The sequence below is a fragment of the Elephas maximus genome, chromosome 25, assembly GCF_024166365.1.
Source record: "Elephas maximus indicus isolate mEleMax1 chromosome 25, mEleMax1 primary haplotype, whole genome shotgun sequence".
Classification (NCBI taxonomy): domain Eukaryota; kingdom Metazoa; phylum Chordata; class Mammalia; order Proboscidea; family Elephantidae; genus Elephas; species Elephas maximus.
The window spans coordinates 61,766,178-61,780,182 of NC_064843.1; the positions used below are offsets into that span (position 1 = coordinate 61,766,178).

Here is a 14,005-nt window from a genome sequence, read left to right on the forward strand (position 1 = left end):
AAAAAAAAGCTCCTATTAATAATTCCAAAACAAAAATAAATCACTATATTAAGCACAAAGGAGCCCTGGTGGTGCAGTGGTTAAGCGCTCAGCTGTTAACCAAAAGGTTGGTGATTCGAACCCACCAGTTGCTCAGTGATAGAAAGATGTGGCAGTCTGCTTCCATAAAGATTACAGCCTTGGAAGCCCTATGAGGCAGTTCTACCCTGTCCTATAGAGTCACTACGAGTCAGAATCGACTCACCAGCAATGGGTTTATATTAAGCACTGTAAAACACCACTAAAGGCATAACAAGGATCGAAACAGCAGCCAATTTAGTACACGGCATACAGACCATTGGATTGTTCCATCCTTTTCCATGATCAATACTAACTGACATGGTTGAATTGATTCTGTGGCTAGGTGCTTCAATTGTTAAAAATCAACACACAGGCTGTACTGCAGTGGCTGAGGCTCTTCATGGACATGTCTTCAATCCTTAGGATTGATCTCCACTGCCATCAGTCAGAGTTCGGCAAGCTCCACCGGTCAGGGAAGGCTGGACGCCACACTCCCAGTTACCCACAAGATGCTAGATGTGATACGTGCCTTACTCCATTTTATTACTAATTGATGTGTCCAAAATTTAAAAGTACAATTTTTCTTTTAAATTACAAAGTTTTAAAAACTTAACACTTTTAAAAATAATGAATTTCTTTGACACTGTAATTTTTGAAGAGGCCAAGTAACTAATTTTTAAAGAGGCCAAGTAATGAAACATAGAATATTGTGCTCATGATGAAAGATTCTTTGAAAATCCCAATTCATATTTAATTCTCATACAGCACATGTAACTCAGATACATTTAAGATATTCACCAGTTGATAAAGGTCCCCTTAGCACTCACTGTTTTTCAATGACAGTGAATCACACAGCAATAAGTGAGAGCAATAAGGCAGTGAAAACGCACCTCAGGTTTCTTCGTTACGGCGATGAAGAACATGTGATTCTTCATCGGGTAAATGATGATTGAAACGTCTCCAAAGGCGGTTGGGATAATACCCCTGCGGTAGTCCCTGGAGTGTTCAGACCAGACGATGTGGACCTCATCATTTCCCAAGTGACGGAGCTGCAACAGCAAATTGGCTCTTTATTAATCAGAGTGATAACAGCAGTTTATGAGGGTCGTGGCTTACAAATTGAATTATAATACTCAGCGGCAAAAATATTTCATTATCAAAAAAGGCTACAGCACCAATGTTTTCCATGAGGATTTAAAAAGCAGAAGTGCATAAAAATACAGCTCATTTTCTACGAAACTTACTGGTCCTGAGATAATTTATGTAAGCATTGCATGGAACATTATGACTGGTGGGGATAAGACCTTTCCAGGGATTTTTTTAAAAAATGTATTGTGATAAAATATATATATAACAAAAATTTTGCCATTTTAACAATTTTTAATTGTACAATTTAGTGACACTGATTCTATTTACAATGTTGTGCCACCATCACCACCATCCATTTCCAAAAGTCTCCCTTCACCCCGAACAGACTCAGCCCGCCTTCAGCAATAACTCTCCATTCTTCTCTCCCTGCGGATCCTGGTAACCACTAACAAACATTTGTCTCTAACATTTTCTGTTCTAGATATTTCACATAAGTGGGAAAATACAGTATTTGTCCTTTGCTGTCTGACATACTCCACTCAGCATAACATTTTCAAGGTGCATACACACTGTAGCATGTTTCAGGACTTTATTTGTCTTTATAGCGGAATAATAATTCAAGAAGTTTTAAAACTGAGTTTTACTCCTGCATCAGTCTTATGCTTTAAATTGCTGAGCACATTTCTAAACAATTAATGACAGGAGTCTTTTATTTTACATTACAGTAGAGCTTTCTAAGACTCTCAATTCAATGCTCATTAAGAAAAAAAGAACATGAACATAAGAGAACATAAACCATTATAACACAATTGTTACTGAATGTATAAGAATCTTGACTCATAATAAACCTTTAAGAAGAAGGTATAAAATTACCTTTGTTTATAAAACTAATAAACACTACTTAAATTTAATAAGAACAATAGTACTTAGCACTTAAAGAGGGCCATACTGTACAGAAAGTATATTCCCACATATTGTCTTGTTTACTCCTTCCAGTAACTCTCTGAGGTAGACCACATCATCCTTAGAGATAACTTACAAGGAGGAAAAGGGGCTCAGGAAGGCTAAGGCACCAGCCACCCAAGGAGAGTGTCTGGCGTGTGGTAGAACGGGCCTGGGGACCTGGGCTGAGGCTTTCGAGCCAGTGTATTCCTACTGTTCCACAGTTACCTAAACCTACACCAAAGGCTGCTTGGGTTGCCACAGTTCAAACAGTTCAGCCCTGCTTGTTTCATCCTTGTATGTACACAAAGATGCCACAAAGTCCAGAAACAAATCCTACACTTTTGGCCTCTTTGAGCAGGTATTAGAAAGCTTCCAAGGAAGGGACCCTTTGAGAGTTCTTCCAGGGCCAGGAAGACCCCTGATAAACCTCCCACATAATGACGGTACGACCCTGGGCTGGAGAGAGCTGCATATGAAATCATTTCAGCAAGCCGGAAAGCGTGACTTAAAAAAAACTACATTATAACAATTAAAACGTCGGCCAAAGCTGAAGTCCGGTTAACCATCCAAGCTGACAGGGTAAAGGCCCTTTGACATCTATTAGGAATTCGCGGTTTCAGTTCTCTTATACGCAGCAGCAGAAGGATGCTATCTACCACAATGAAAACATATTTCTTGCTTCATAGCCTATCTTAAAAGATAAACACTAAAAATGACTAAATTCAGAGGCATTTTAATAGAGATGTGTGTCACAGCTAATGTTTCAGTTTTGTCTTGAGATTAAAAAAAAACTATGCATTTAAAACATGTTAGTACAAACGTAATTTCTTTATAGACTTTTTGCCCACAAGAAGAAAACCAGAGGCGACCCCGACATGGACGGCCTCCTTTCCATTTATGAGGTTATAAAGGAAGCTTGTTTGCTGCGATGCCTTCTCATTCTTCACTCTCAAATACTTCTGAGAAGAACTGGACATGTCAATTATTTAAAAACAGACACGCATCTGTATCTCTGTACTTACAGCGAGGGTGCACAATTCAGTTGTGCCCAAATATGGGCCCCGAGACAAGTGCAATGTGGGTGCTGAGCACAAGTCACGACGGTCCAGAGCAATTTAATGGTGTCTATGACTTTTGAAATGCAAAATTACCCAGTGTATCTTTTCACTTTCTTCTTCTCCTCCCTCCCCATATACATATGGAGGCTGAAAGGACAGCAGGCAGCTCATTACATAAATAGTTAAAAAAAAATGATGACACTGGGTTCTCATAATAACACTGAACATCTCTCTATATCTGTCTCCATCTTAGATACCAGGGCTTTTTTTTCTTTTTTAATCACGTAGGGACCTCATAACACACTCCTGAAATTCAGTCCTTTTGGAGTAAAAACATGGTAGCCAGATTGCCAGCAACACAATGAAGCCGTATTTTCAAGGAAAACAGTACTAGTATCTAATTGAAACTTGGTAGGGGTGGGGTGGGGGTGCATCAAGACCAGCAGGAAGTAATTGTGGGAGCTAAAGCCAGAGCTCACACCTGTGCCCCTCACTGTGCACAGAAAGCCAACCTTCTGGGTAGTTCTGTGACCCTTGGCAGAATGCAGGCACAAATGTCTGAATGGCAACAACTCACCTAGTAAACATGCTTCCAACAGGCTGCTGTCACCAGATGCCAGCACCCTAACCCAGAGGACAGCATCTTCTGATCCAGAAGTGTTAAGCTGCAAAGCGTTAGCTCTGAGATAATACCGTGAATATTGAAATTCTGCAATTATTCTCCCCTTTTTGAACTGGGTCATTCAATTACATAAACCAAGTTAGTCTTTCCTAATTTTGTTTGCAACTGTGTTCTAGAACCATAGCAAAGGAAAATGGTATCACACGAAGGACCAGACATCCTACCAGGGCGCAACTGTGACATCCAGGAAGAGCTATTTTTGCGTGTCAATAATACAACATCCATCATCTCGTAGCTGCTTTCGGTGTTACGTGTCTCAGACATCTGGACACGTCACAGTTTAATTAACTAATTAAAAAAACTAACAGCTAAGGCCACAGGAGTACTTGCCTGATAAATGGGGAGCACAGAGCAAAAACATACTCTCTTTTGCCTACAAGAACAAGGAGGCAAACCGTCAGCCATGTCAGAACACACGGGAACACTTCGCAGACCTCAAAGTGTTGCTCAGTTCAAAGGGGGTTTTATTACAGAGGTGTCATTTTGGAAGTTTTGGAAAGTTCTGATTATTAGAGGCACTGAAATTAGAAATCCAAGGGTGAGTGTGCTCAGTGCTAAGTTCGCCTGATTCTTATGTAATCCAGACAGAGTGATGGTTCTCCTTGAATGGAGGTGTAATTCATGCCAATCACTGTTTCAGCTGCACAACAGGCTTCAGAAGGCACGAATGCTTACCAGACTCAGAACAAATGCTTCACTCCTATGTCTTAAGAAATCAGCTTGTGTCCTGCCATTTCTCCTTATGACAGAGTTTCAGAGTCTCCCCGCCTGAGTCATTCTGCCTGCTGCAGCCAGTCGCCATGCCACTGGTGACACTGGTCGTGGTACACACCTAATAGGCTGACCTCCTTTCCCAACTAATTGCATTACATCGCCAGCTGGCTCCAGAAGGAGTCATCTGTTTGATTGAAGGATTCCTGCTCCTCAGTGGGCCCGGCTGCTACGTTTACTAAGTAACAGTCAGGCCTGACATCCCCATTGTTCAGCTGACAGTGTGCCCATCCTAAAATCTAAGTTTTATTTGTAAATTAACCAAGAAACTTCCTGCCAGAACAGTGCTGCCTGGAGACTGATAATGTGGGCCTTTCATCCCCTTTCACTCGTACTGTATCACTGCCAATTTGTTTTTTATGCTGCTGGCCAGCCTGAGGCTATAAAAGCCTTGTAAGACATAAGTGCAATTATAGTCCTGGAGTCAAATGAATTGGACAAATCCAATAGCAAAGCTCTGTCCCCACTCTGCAAACCCCTACAGCAGTTAGATTAGCTGTGAAAAATTTAATCTAGCTAGAGCTAACAAATTTCTGCAGAGAAGGATCAAGAGTTCAGTACGGGGTTCTAACCGGACTGCAGAACTGAAAAAGTCCCCCCCATGACAGGGGCAGAAGGGAGCATACATCACTTTGGAATTTTGCAGCTCATTTTTAAACTGTTAGGGACAATTTAGTTAGACTAGGACAAGGAACCGTGGGCTGCTGTTACTGTGACTGATTTTTAGTCTAGCTGTGAGACATCCTGATAAAGAGAGTTTATTGCTAATGAAGCTGAATCTTGGAGCTGCAAAAGGTGTCGGCTGAATTGTGATTATTACAGTAGGGAATCTCTCAACTAGGCCAAGCCTCAGAACATTATTTGTAGGACGATGTTTTACCAAGAAAATATGTCTTTTCTTTAAAAAAGACCACCTTACTTTCCTTAAGAAATAACTGAATAAAAATATACTTTACATATACGGTCACGCGTCACTTAACTTCCACAATAGGTTCTGTGAAATAGGATGTTACGTGATTTGGAGGCGGTGTGAGCATAGTGTTACATACAGGCAGTCCCTGGACAACCGGTACTTAAGAACAGACCGCCATAAAGCCTATTATATTAAAAATTTGAGTTAAATATATATAATGGTTTGTAATAATGGATGCACACACTACTTTGTGATGCTTATGAGAATACTGCGTGGTTTGGGACTGCTGAAGTGTTAGGTCTGCTACGTCCTGTTCTCTGATCAGGATTCCTGAACTCTATTATAACCTACGGGACCACGGATACACATGCGGTCAGATGTTGTCTGAGCAGGTGTCATGCACTGTGTGACTGTAAATATGTATTTTACCAAAATTGCTCTCATTCATAAGAAAACCATAGAATACGATGACATATTTACACAATAGCAGCCATTTACCAGGTACTGCAAATGAAAAAGGACGTGTAAGCCCTGCCAAAACTTGGTAATCTGAAGCAGGTTCTCTGAGATATGAGTGAACTCTGAAGGCCAGGGGTCCCTTCCACAAGACCACAGCAGACAGGGGAAGCCATCAAAACCCAGGACCAAGAGCCAGCTTCACCACCCGCTATGGGAACCAGTGCCTGCCAGCACCTCTGGGCTGTAACACTCTCATCCACAGGAGGACATGACGGCAGGTGGTCTTCTCAGACCGAGAAGAGGAGGGTCAGGGGAGTGAAGCCTCTGAGACATGTTATCACTACTGGAGGTGTCTGTGGTTGTGCTGTGCTGAGTTCAGACATCCTTGCATGCTGTGGCACACCACTTCCACTCACTGCACTTGGTCTAAATACCTGCTACTGCAACGGTGAGAAGGCAAGACCACAGAGCAAAGAACTGAAGCAAGGACAGTGAGGCCCATAGCCAGTATCAATCATCTGGCTAAGGAGGCAGGGGAGAAAGAATCAGACCTATGGGCAATGATGATGGTTGGCAGTTACAGGGATCTTCCCAGGCACGGTGCTAAGCAATTTTATAGGTGTGATCTCATTTATTTCAACCGACCTGTGACACAGGCTGTGTTTTTAATCTCATTTGATAGATGGGGGAACTGAGACACAGGCTGGCTAAGTAAATTGATACACATTTGAACCCAGGTCTGCCTGTCTAAAGGGCTTGGCTACAACCGCCACACACACCGCCTCAAAGACCAGCTGTATTGTAGTCAGCATCTGAACTGCATACTTCCTGACCCATCCAGTTGCTGTCCTCAGTTCCTGGTTATAGTCACAGCTGCTCTGGGACTCCTTTCTCACCTGGGAACTCACAGAAGTGGGATCAGATTTCTAAGCTTCCTTCCCAGTCTAAAACTCCTTAGTTCTTACCAGATGGTTACCTGAGGCAAACAGCCTGCAGGTTGGAAGTACAGAGCTGTGTGTCCTGGGGGTTTCCTCAGGGATGGAGAAGGTTTCCTTTGCATTCTACACTGCTCCCAGGGCAAAGTTCAAGGAGGATTCAAGGTAAGCACCAGACGTGGGTCTACCGGCCAGCAGCTCACACCCACTCGTCACTTTGGTAGCTACTGCCAAACCACCTTGCAGCAGTGTCTGAGAGGGGCCTGCTTTCCTACAACCCCACAGAACAGGCTTATGACATTTCATGATCTTTGTCAATCCGATAGGTTAAAAATTGCTATCTTCTTTAAGGTAATATTCATGTGGAGAAAAATCCAAAAATAACAACAATTAAGACCCTTCCTTTTCCTAAACCGTAATCTCAGGGTTCAAGACTCAGTGAATGACTGCTTTTCGTATATTTCTTTATGTGGTGTGTGTCAACTAGGGTATTTCAGATTAACTGAACTGTGGACTGAGGAAAAAAGACACTGACTTGGAGGCCAGAGGAAATCGGTCTTATTCATGTCTTACTCATGGCCTCCCTCCAGTTCCAGAAGAGCCTCACCTACAAACAAGGGTGGCTAAGAAGTCCCCGAGGAAGCCCCTTACCTTTTTGGTGAGTGAATCATCTGAGTCTGATGGCATCCTTGTGGAAACGTGGAAAATCACTTCCACGGTTGAGGTAGCATAGTAGGGGGCCGTCTGCCCCGTGCTGCCATTGCGCTGCAGGCCGCCCATGAAGCCACAGTGGGTTGACAGATCCACCTGGTGCAAGTTGCAAAGGTGAAAGAGAACAAAGATCAACATGAGCTGCTCTTATTCACTAAGCAGGAAGGTGGATTAAAAACAACTCTATTTTTATTCTGTGCCTTTATTTCTGATTACAAACAAATGTAATACAAAGTTGGACAAAATCAAAATATTAAAGAAATAAAGAGCTTTAAAAATGAAAATGCTCCATAACCTTACCTACTAAAGAAGACCACCATGAAAAGTTTGGTGCATATTTCTCCTCCTTACTATGCACCCCGCTCCTTACTATACACAGGCAAACATACACACACATACAGCTTCCCTACTGATGAGTTTGGGGGATTTTCTGCTTTCGAGAACGGCTGGTGGCCATACTCACACTTGAGGGAGCACTGGAAGGAGTGTTTCTGGAGGATGTTGGGCTAAGGGGCAGAGCTGTTCCACAAGTGAATAGCCAGTGCCAAACTGCCTTCTAAAAGGGTTGTTCCCATGTACACCAGCACCTAAGTCTATGAGTCATAATTCGTTTTAGAGCTACGGCGCCAATGTTCACTGCTTAGTCAGCAGCTAGATCCAAATTTCTTCACTCTGATAAAGCCCCTCTCCTAACACACTTGAAAGAAATAGAAGAATTACTTCTGTGCCAAATATAACCAACACACACACTGACTTAATGTTCTGGCTTCTTCTTAAAACTTTAGTTAAAAATGTACGGTTTAAGAGTATATTAGTTAAATAATAAGCATATTCCGTAACAAATAAGAAGTAGCCATATCAATGAGAACAACGATTTGGTGGACATGCGGTAACTCCTTTAGACTAAGACTTCCTTGACTTTTAGAAAAAGGATGTGGTCTTGACCTTGCTGTACTCATACCCTGTTCCCACTTGCCAACACTGAGCTCTCAGAGACAGGCGTGCTCGCTATTAGTGCACCCAGGGCGTTTCCCACGGCACAGGTAACTGAGCAACCAAAACAAAAGTCAGAACATGATTTCAGATACACTGATCTCCAATCTAACTACTTTGAGTTCTTTTAGATTCTGGGGATATATTTTCCTACTGGTTTATGTTTTTGGAGACAAATATGTTTTTGTGTATAAATCTATACATGGCTGCATATCAGAGCACTGTTGGGGGTGGGGGACACCTTTTTTCCATATCAATCACCCTGGGATCTACCTTAGGGAAGTAGGTTGCTATCTAAACCATCGTGCCTACTATATTCTATTTTCATTCCAACATTTGATTTCATCCAACTCTTTGTTCAGCTTTTCACCCATCAAGTTATTGATTTCTTCTTCAATCTCCATATTACGACCAAATCCATCGCTTCTCTGCCCACATCTCGTCTTCTCTTACCGTAAACTGTCGATGGCTAGATAAGCCCATGTGACTATTCAGTTACGGCAAAAAGTAAATGAAATAATATTAAGAGGAAACAAAAGTTCACGTATGAAGAACTGAAAAGCAACTAATAGAAGATGTCAAATTCAACACATTCTTCAACCCCGGAATGCTACCCATGCTATGTTTGAATGTACAAACATATATAAAAAATGAGTAAGATCAACGTCTAGCTTATAACACGTCTTTAAATACTGCTGGTTGATAAGCACCTACTGAATGACATGAATTACCTCCCATCCAAGTCCGGCAACAAAGTCTTCATATGCTTGGCTCCCCCTTTCATTGGAGAGGATGGAACACTTGTCTTCTTGACCTTCAGCAATGTAGAACACCGCAATTTTGTGTGTTTCACGGCTGTAAGTTTTTAAATTAACAGGTGTTAGAATTCTTACATATACAATTTTATTTTACTGCTACCACCAGCATGACTCCCATTATAGAGCTAATATTTACTGAGTTTTTACTAGGGGTCAGTCCCTGTTCTAAGAAGGCTGAAGACATAATCTCGTTTCTTCTTCACAACCACCCTAATGAGATAGGTATTACCGTCATCACCTTCCTTTTAGAGGTGGCTGAAAGGAGGCACAGAAGGTAAACAAAAAGCACACACAGCAACAGGAGACAAGGAACTGAAGCAAGGTAGTCTAATTCCAGAGATCGCACTCTCAACAGTACAATCTACTGAATAACATGTTAGAGAATAACATCTGGCCAGGTATTTCCACTTTTGGTAAAAAAAAACAAACAAAACAAAACAAAAAAAACAACTGCAAGTATTTCAAATAGATATTAGCTGTGGACAGATCTATGTGGCTGCCCATACTTCTCTTTCTACACTTTGAGATAAGAATACTGGGTTACTGTAAGATAGGTCAAGCCTTTCGGAACAGAAACTTCTTCCAGTGAGAACACATTTAGCTATTTTGTTTGTAAGGAGGGGCACTGACCCTGTGCTGACTACTCCAAGGGTGCCTGGTGACAAGGGCAGATAGATGTTCATGGAAACCTCTTTTGCCCACAAGCCCTTTATCCACTTCTTACATAAGAGCGCTCTGCTGTTAAATCAAAGAAACCTGAACACACATTGAGGAAAGAAGCCTGCCTTTAATGGTTTTTGTATATCTAGTATAGTCCTTCACATTTTATAAGTTGAGCTGACCAGAAATAATATATTTCAATGTATTAATAATCAGTTGCTACAAATTATACCCTAAAGCGCCAAAATAACTGGACCTATGACCAGTAATTTGGTGACAGTTTAGAGAGAAAAACACAGTTCTTATTCAAATAGAACTTTAAACAAGAATCACTCAGTTCACAGCTCTAAGAGCCTAGAGCTCCACTCTGGTCTATTTTTTAAAAGAAATGTGAATTACCCCCTCAGTGCAATTACACTCTTATTTTTGCATCACATTCTGAAAAATCTCATAGGAACAACTCTCCCTCGGGTGCTCAAACAAAATGAAAATATTTCCATTGTCTAATTGTCTAAAATCTCAACATTGTAATCTGATTAGACATTCATTTTGGTGGAACTTGAGGTCCAGATTGTAATAAATCTCAAGTATTTCCTTCTGCACGAGTTATTTTTCTACTTAATAAGCTGAACTAAAAAGTTAAATAAGTAACTGGGGGAGGAATGGTCTCTCTTTCTATTTATATAGCTTATCGTTTCCCCCCATGATTTACATATTATAGACATGCTTGGGAAAAAAATAGAAAATATAGAAAGGGAAAAGAAGTGCCAAAAAAAAAATTATTTTTAATATCAACATGTAAGCAAGGACTACAGTTGTTACCTTTTTAGTGAGCATTTTTGAACACAAATATAAGAAGCTACATTCTGTTTTGCAATTGATTTTTTCACTTAAAATATCTGTGAACACTTTTTTATACCATGTACTTCTACAACAAAGTTATTAATGGTTGCAAAACATTCCAATACTTTGATGTATCATATTCTCATTTAAGCAATCCCCCTTATTTAAAAGACATTGTCACAGTATTTTTAATATTTCCTCAAGATACATTCATAGAAGTAGAATTCTTCAGTCACTGCCCATTTTTTAAGGCTTTTGATACATTCTGTCCTGCTGCCACCAGAAAGGTTGACCACCCTGAACATTAGGACTAACAAGGCTTGAGAGCATCCTCTGGGGTGGGCCTCTCAGTGTGACAGGTGCTACAAGGAGAGGCTAGTTTGCGGTGATGGACGGAGGAGCGGATGCTCTCGCAGAGACCTTGTGCTCTCCGACTGTCAGAAAGCTTGTCCTCGTGCAGTGGGCGGCTCTGAAACTGCGATGCCATTGACTGTTATTCTGAGCCACAGGCAGGGACGTGAATGTCCCAGAAGTGACAAGCTAACTCTTAGAGATATAATAACCTGGGGCTCAAACGATAACATAGATCATAGCCTAGGACCTAAAAGACTGTCTCTTTCAACAGTCTCTACATATTTCAAACTCTTTAGCAGTTCATTTTTTTTTTCTATTCTATCGATGTTATATAACATAAAAACAATCTCAGGTTTATCTGGAATGTTTTCTTTATTCTCTTTCAAGTCTAAACTCTTTACACTGTAGCTGCTCATGGGTCCTTGAGTTCTCATTAACTCACGAGCACTAAGCCAGCATGACTGACTGACTGATATAGAGGGAAGGAAAGGTGACCTTTAGCTGTAAACATCCATCAACTTTCACATCCTCCAAAACGTGAGCACCAGGAGACCAGGAGAGCTTGCCAGGATGCAGACTAGCTGGCCTTCTCCGAGTCAGGCTTTTGGAATGGTAATTAGCCACAACAGCACTTCACATCCACAGGCCTCAGGGCCAATGCCTGAAGGAGCAGGCAATTCAGGAATACACGTACATAAAACCAACAATTTCCGCCTCCTCAGTAGAATGCATTTTTCTTTATTATTAGGAATAGACCAGAATAGGTCTGTTTCCCCATGCTGTCACATTAAAAAGCCAAACAAAGGAAAATCTGATTTCAACATTCACCTTACCATGAGGTGACAAGAAGGGGTGGGTATTTTAAAGGGGAGCCCACTGTTATTTACACATATGTTCATCATACAATTTACATCTTTGTTAAATTCACATTACATAAACAATGTTGTTGTTAGGTTCTGTATAGTTGGTTCTGACTCATAGTGACCCTATGTACAACAGAACGAAACACTGCCCAGTCCTGCACCATCCTCACAATTGCTGTTATGCTTGAGCCCATTGTTGCAGCCACTGTGACAATCCATCTTATTGAGGGTCCTCCTCTTTTTTGCTGTCCCTCTACTTTTTTTTTTTTTTTTCCTACTTTACCAAGCATGATGTCCTCCAGGGACTGGTCCCTCCTGATAACATGTCCAAAGTATGTGAGATGAAGTCTCATCATCCTCACTTCTAAGGAGCATGCTGGCTGTATTTCTTCCAAGACAAAATTGTTTGTTCTTCCGGCAGTCCTTGGTATATTCAATATTCTTTGCAACACCATAATTCAAAAGCATCAGTTCTTCTCTGGGCTTCCTCATTCACTGTCTACTTTTTGCATATGAGGCAACAGAAAACACCATGGCTGGGGTCAGGAGCACCTTAGTACTTAAAGTGACATCTTTGCTTTTTAACACTTTAAAGAGGTCCTTTGCAACAGATTTGTGTAATGCAAAGTGTCATTTGATTTCCCGACTGCTGCTTCCATGGGTGTTCATTGTGGATCTTGACAACTTCAATATTTTCTCCGTTTATCATGATGTTGCTTATTGGTCCAGTGGTGAAGATTTTTGTTTTCTTTATGTTGAAATGTAATCCATACTGAAGGCTGTGGTCTTTGACCTTCATCAGGAAGTGCTTCAAGTCCTCTTCACTTTTAGCAAGCAAAGTTGTGTCATTTGCATACCACAGGCTGTTAATGAGTCCTCCTCCAATCCTGATGTCTCCTTCTTCTGCATATAGTCCAGCTTCTTGGATTATTTGCTCAGCAGACAGATTGAATAGGTATGGTGAAAGGATACAACCCTGATGCACACCTTTCCTGACTTTAAACTATGAAGTATCCCCTTGTTTTGTTCAAACAGCTGCTTCTTGGTCTAAGTACAGGTTCCTCATGAGCACAATTAAGTGTTCTGGAATTCCCATTCTTCACAATGTTATCCATAATTTGTTATGATTCATACAGTCAAATGCCTTGGCATAGTCAATAAAACACAGGTCAACATCTTTCTGATATTCTCTGCTTTCACCCAGGATCCACCTGACATCAGCAACGATATCACTTGTTCCATGTCCTCTTCTGAATCTAGTTTGAATTTCTGGCAGTTCCCTGTAGATGTACTGCTGCAACCACTTTTGAATGATCTTCAGCAAAATTTTACTTGTGTGTGGTATTAATAATGTTGTTTTATAAGTTCCACTCTGCTGCATCACCTTTCTCTGGAATGTATACAAATATGGATCTCTTCCAGTTGGCTGGCCAAGTAGCTGTCTTCCAAATTTCTTGGCATAGACAAACGAGCACTTCCAGCGCTGCATCTGTTTGGTGAAACATCTCAATTGGCATTCCATCAGTTCCTGGAGCCTCGTTTTTCGCCATTGCCTTCAGTGCAGCTTGGACCTCTTCCTCTAGTAACACTGGTTCTTGATTATACATTACCTCCTGAAATGGCTGAGTGTTGACCTATTCTTTTTGGTACAGTGACTCTGTGTATTCCTTCCATCTTCTTCTGATGTGTCCTGGGTCATTTAATATTTTCCCTGTAGAATCCTTCAATATTGCAACTCCAGGCTTGAATATAAACAATGGTTGTAAAATAATCTGTACTTTTCCTGAGGACATGCTAAAAAGGAACTATAGCTCAACAGTAGCCAGATAAATTGATACAGGAGGTAAATAG

General features: G+C 41.1%; 1 protein-coding gene across 6 annotated transcripts in view; it reads right to left on the minus strand.

The window, feature by feature from the left end:
* The window catches only part of RALGAPA2 (Ral GTPase activating protein catalytic subunit alpha 2), a 459,903-nt gene that overhangs the window by 166,999 nt on the left and 278,899 nt on the right, over nucleotides 1–14,005 (minus strand). For all 6 annotated transcript variants that reach the window (XR_007515412.1, XM_049869401.1, XM_049869403.1 and 3 more), the window contains 3 exons: nucleotides 9,348–9,471; nucleotides 7,564–7,719; nucleotides 951–1,109 (listed from right to left, as the gene is read on the minus strand). Coding sequence is in view for 5 of the 6 variants with exons in the window: in XM_049869401.1 (XP_049725358.1) it covers nucleotides 951–1,109; nucleotides 7,564–7,719; nucleotides 9,348–9,471 (439 nt within the window). In the remaining variant the exon portion in view is untranslated. The remainder of the gene's footprint in view (nucleotides 1–950; nucleotides 1,110–7,563; nucleotides 7,720–9,347; nucleotides 9,472–14,005) is intronic.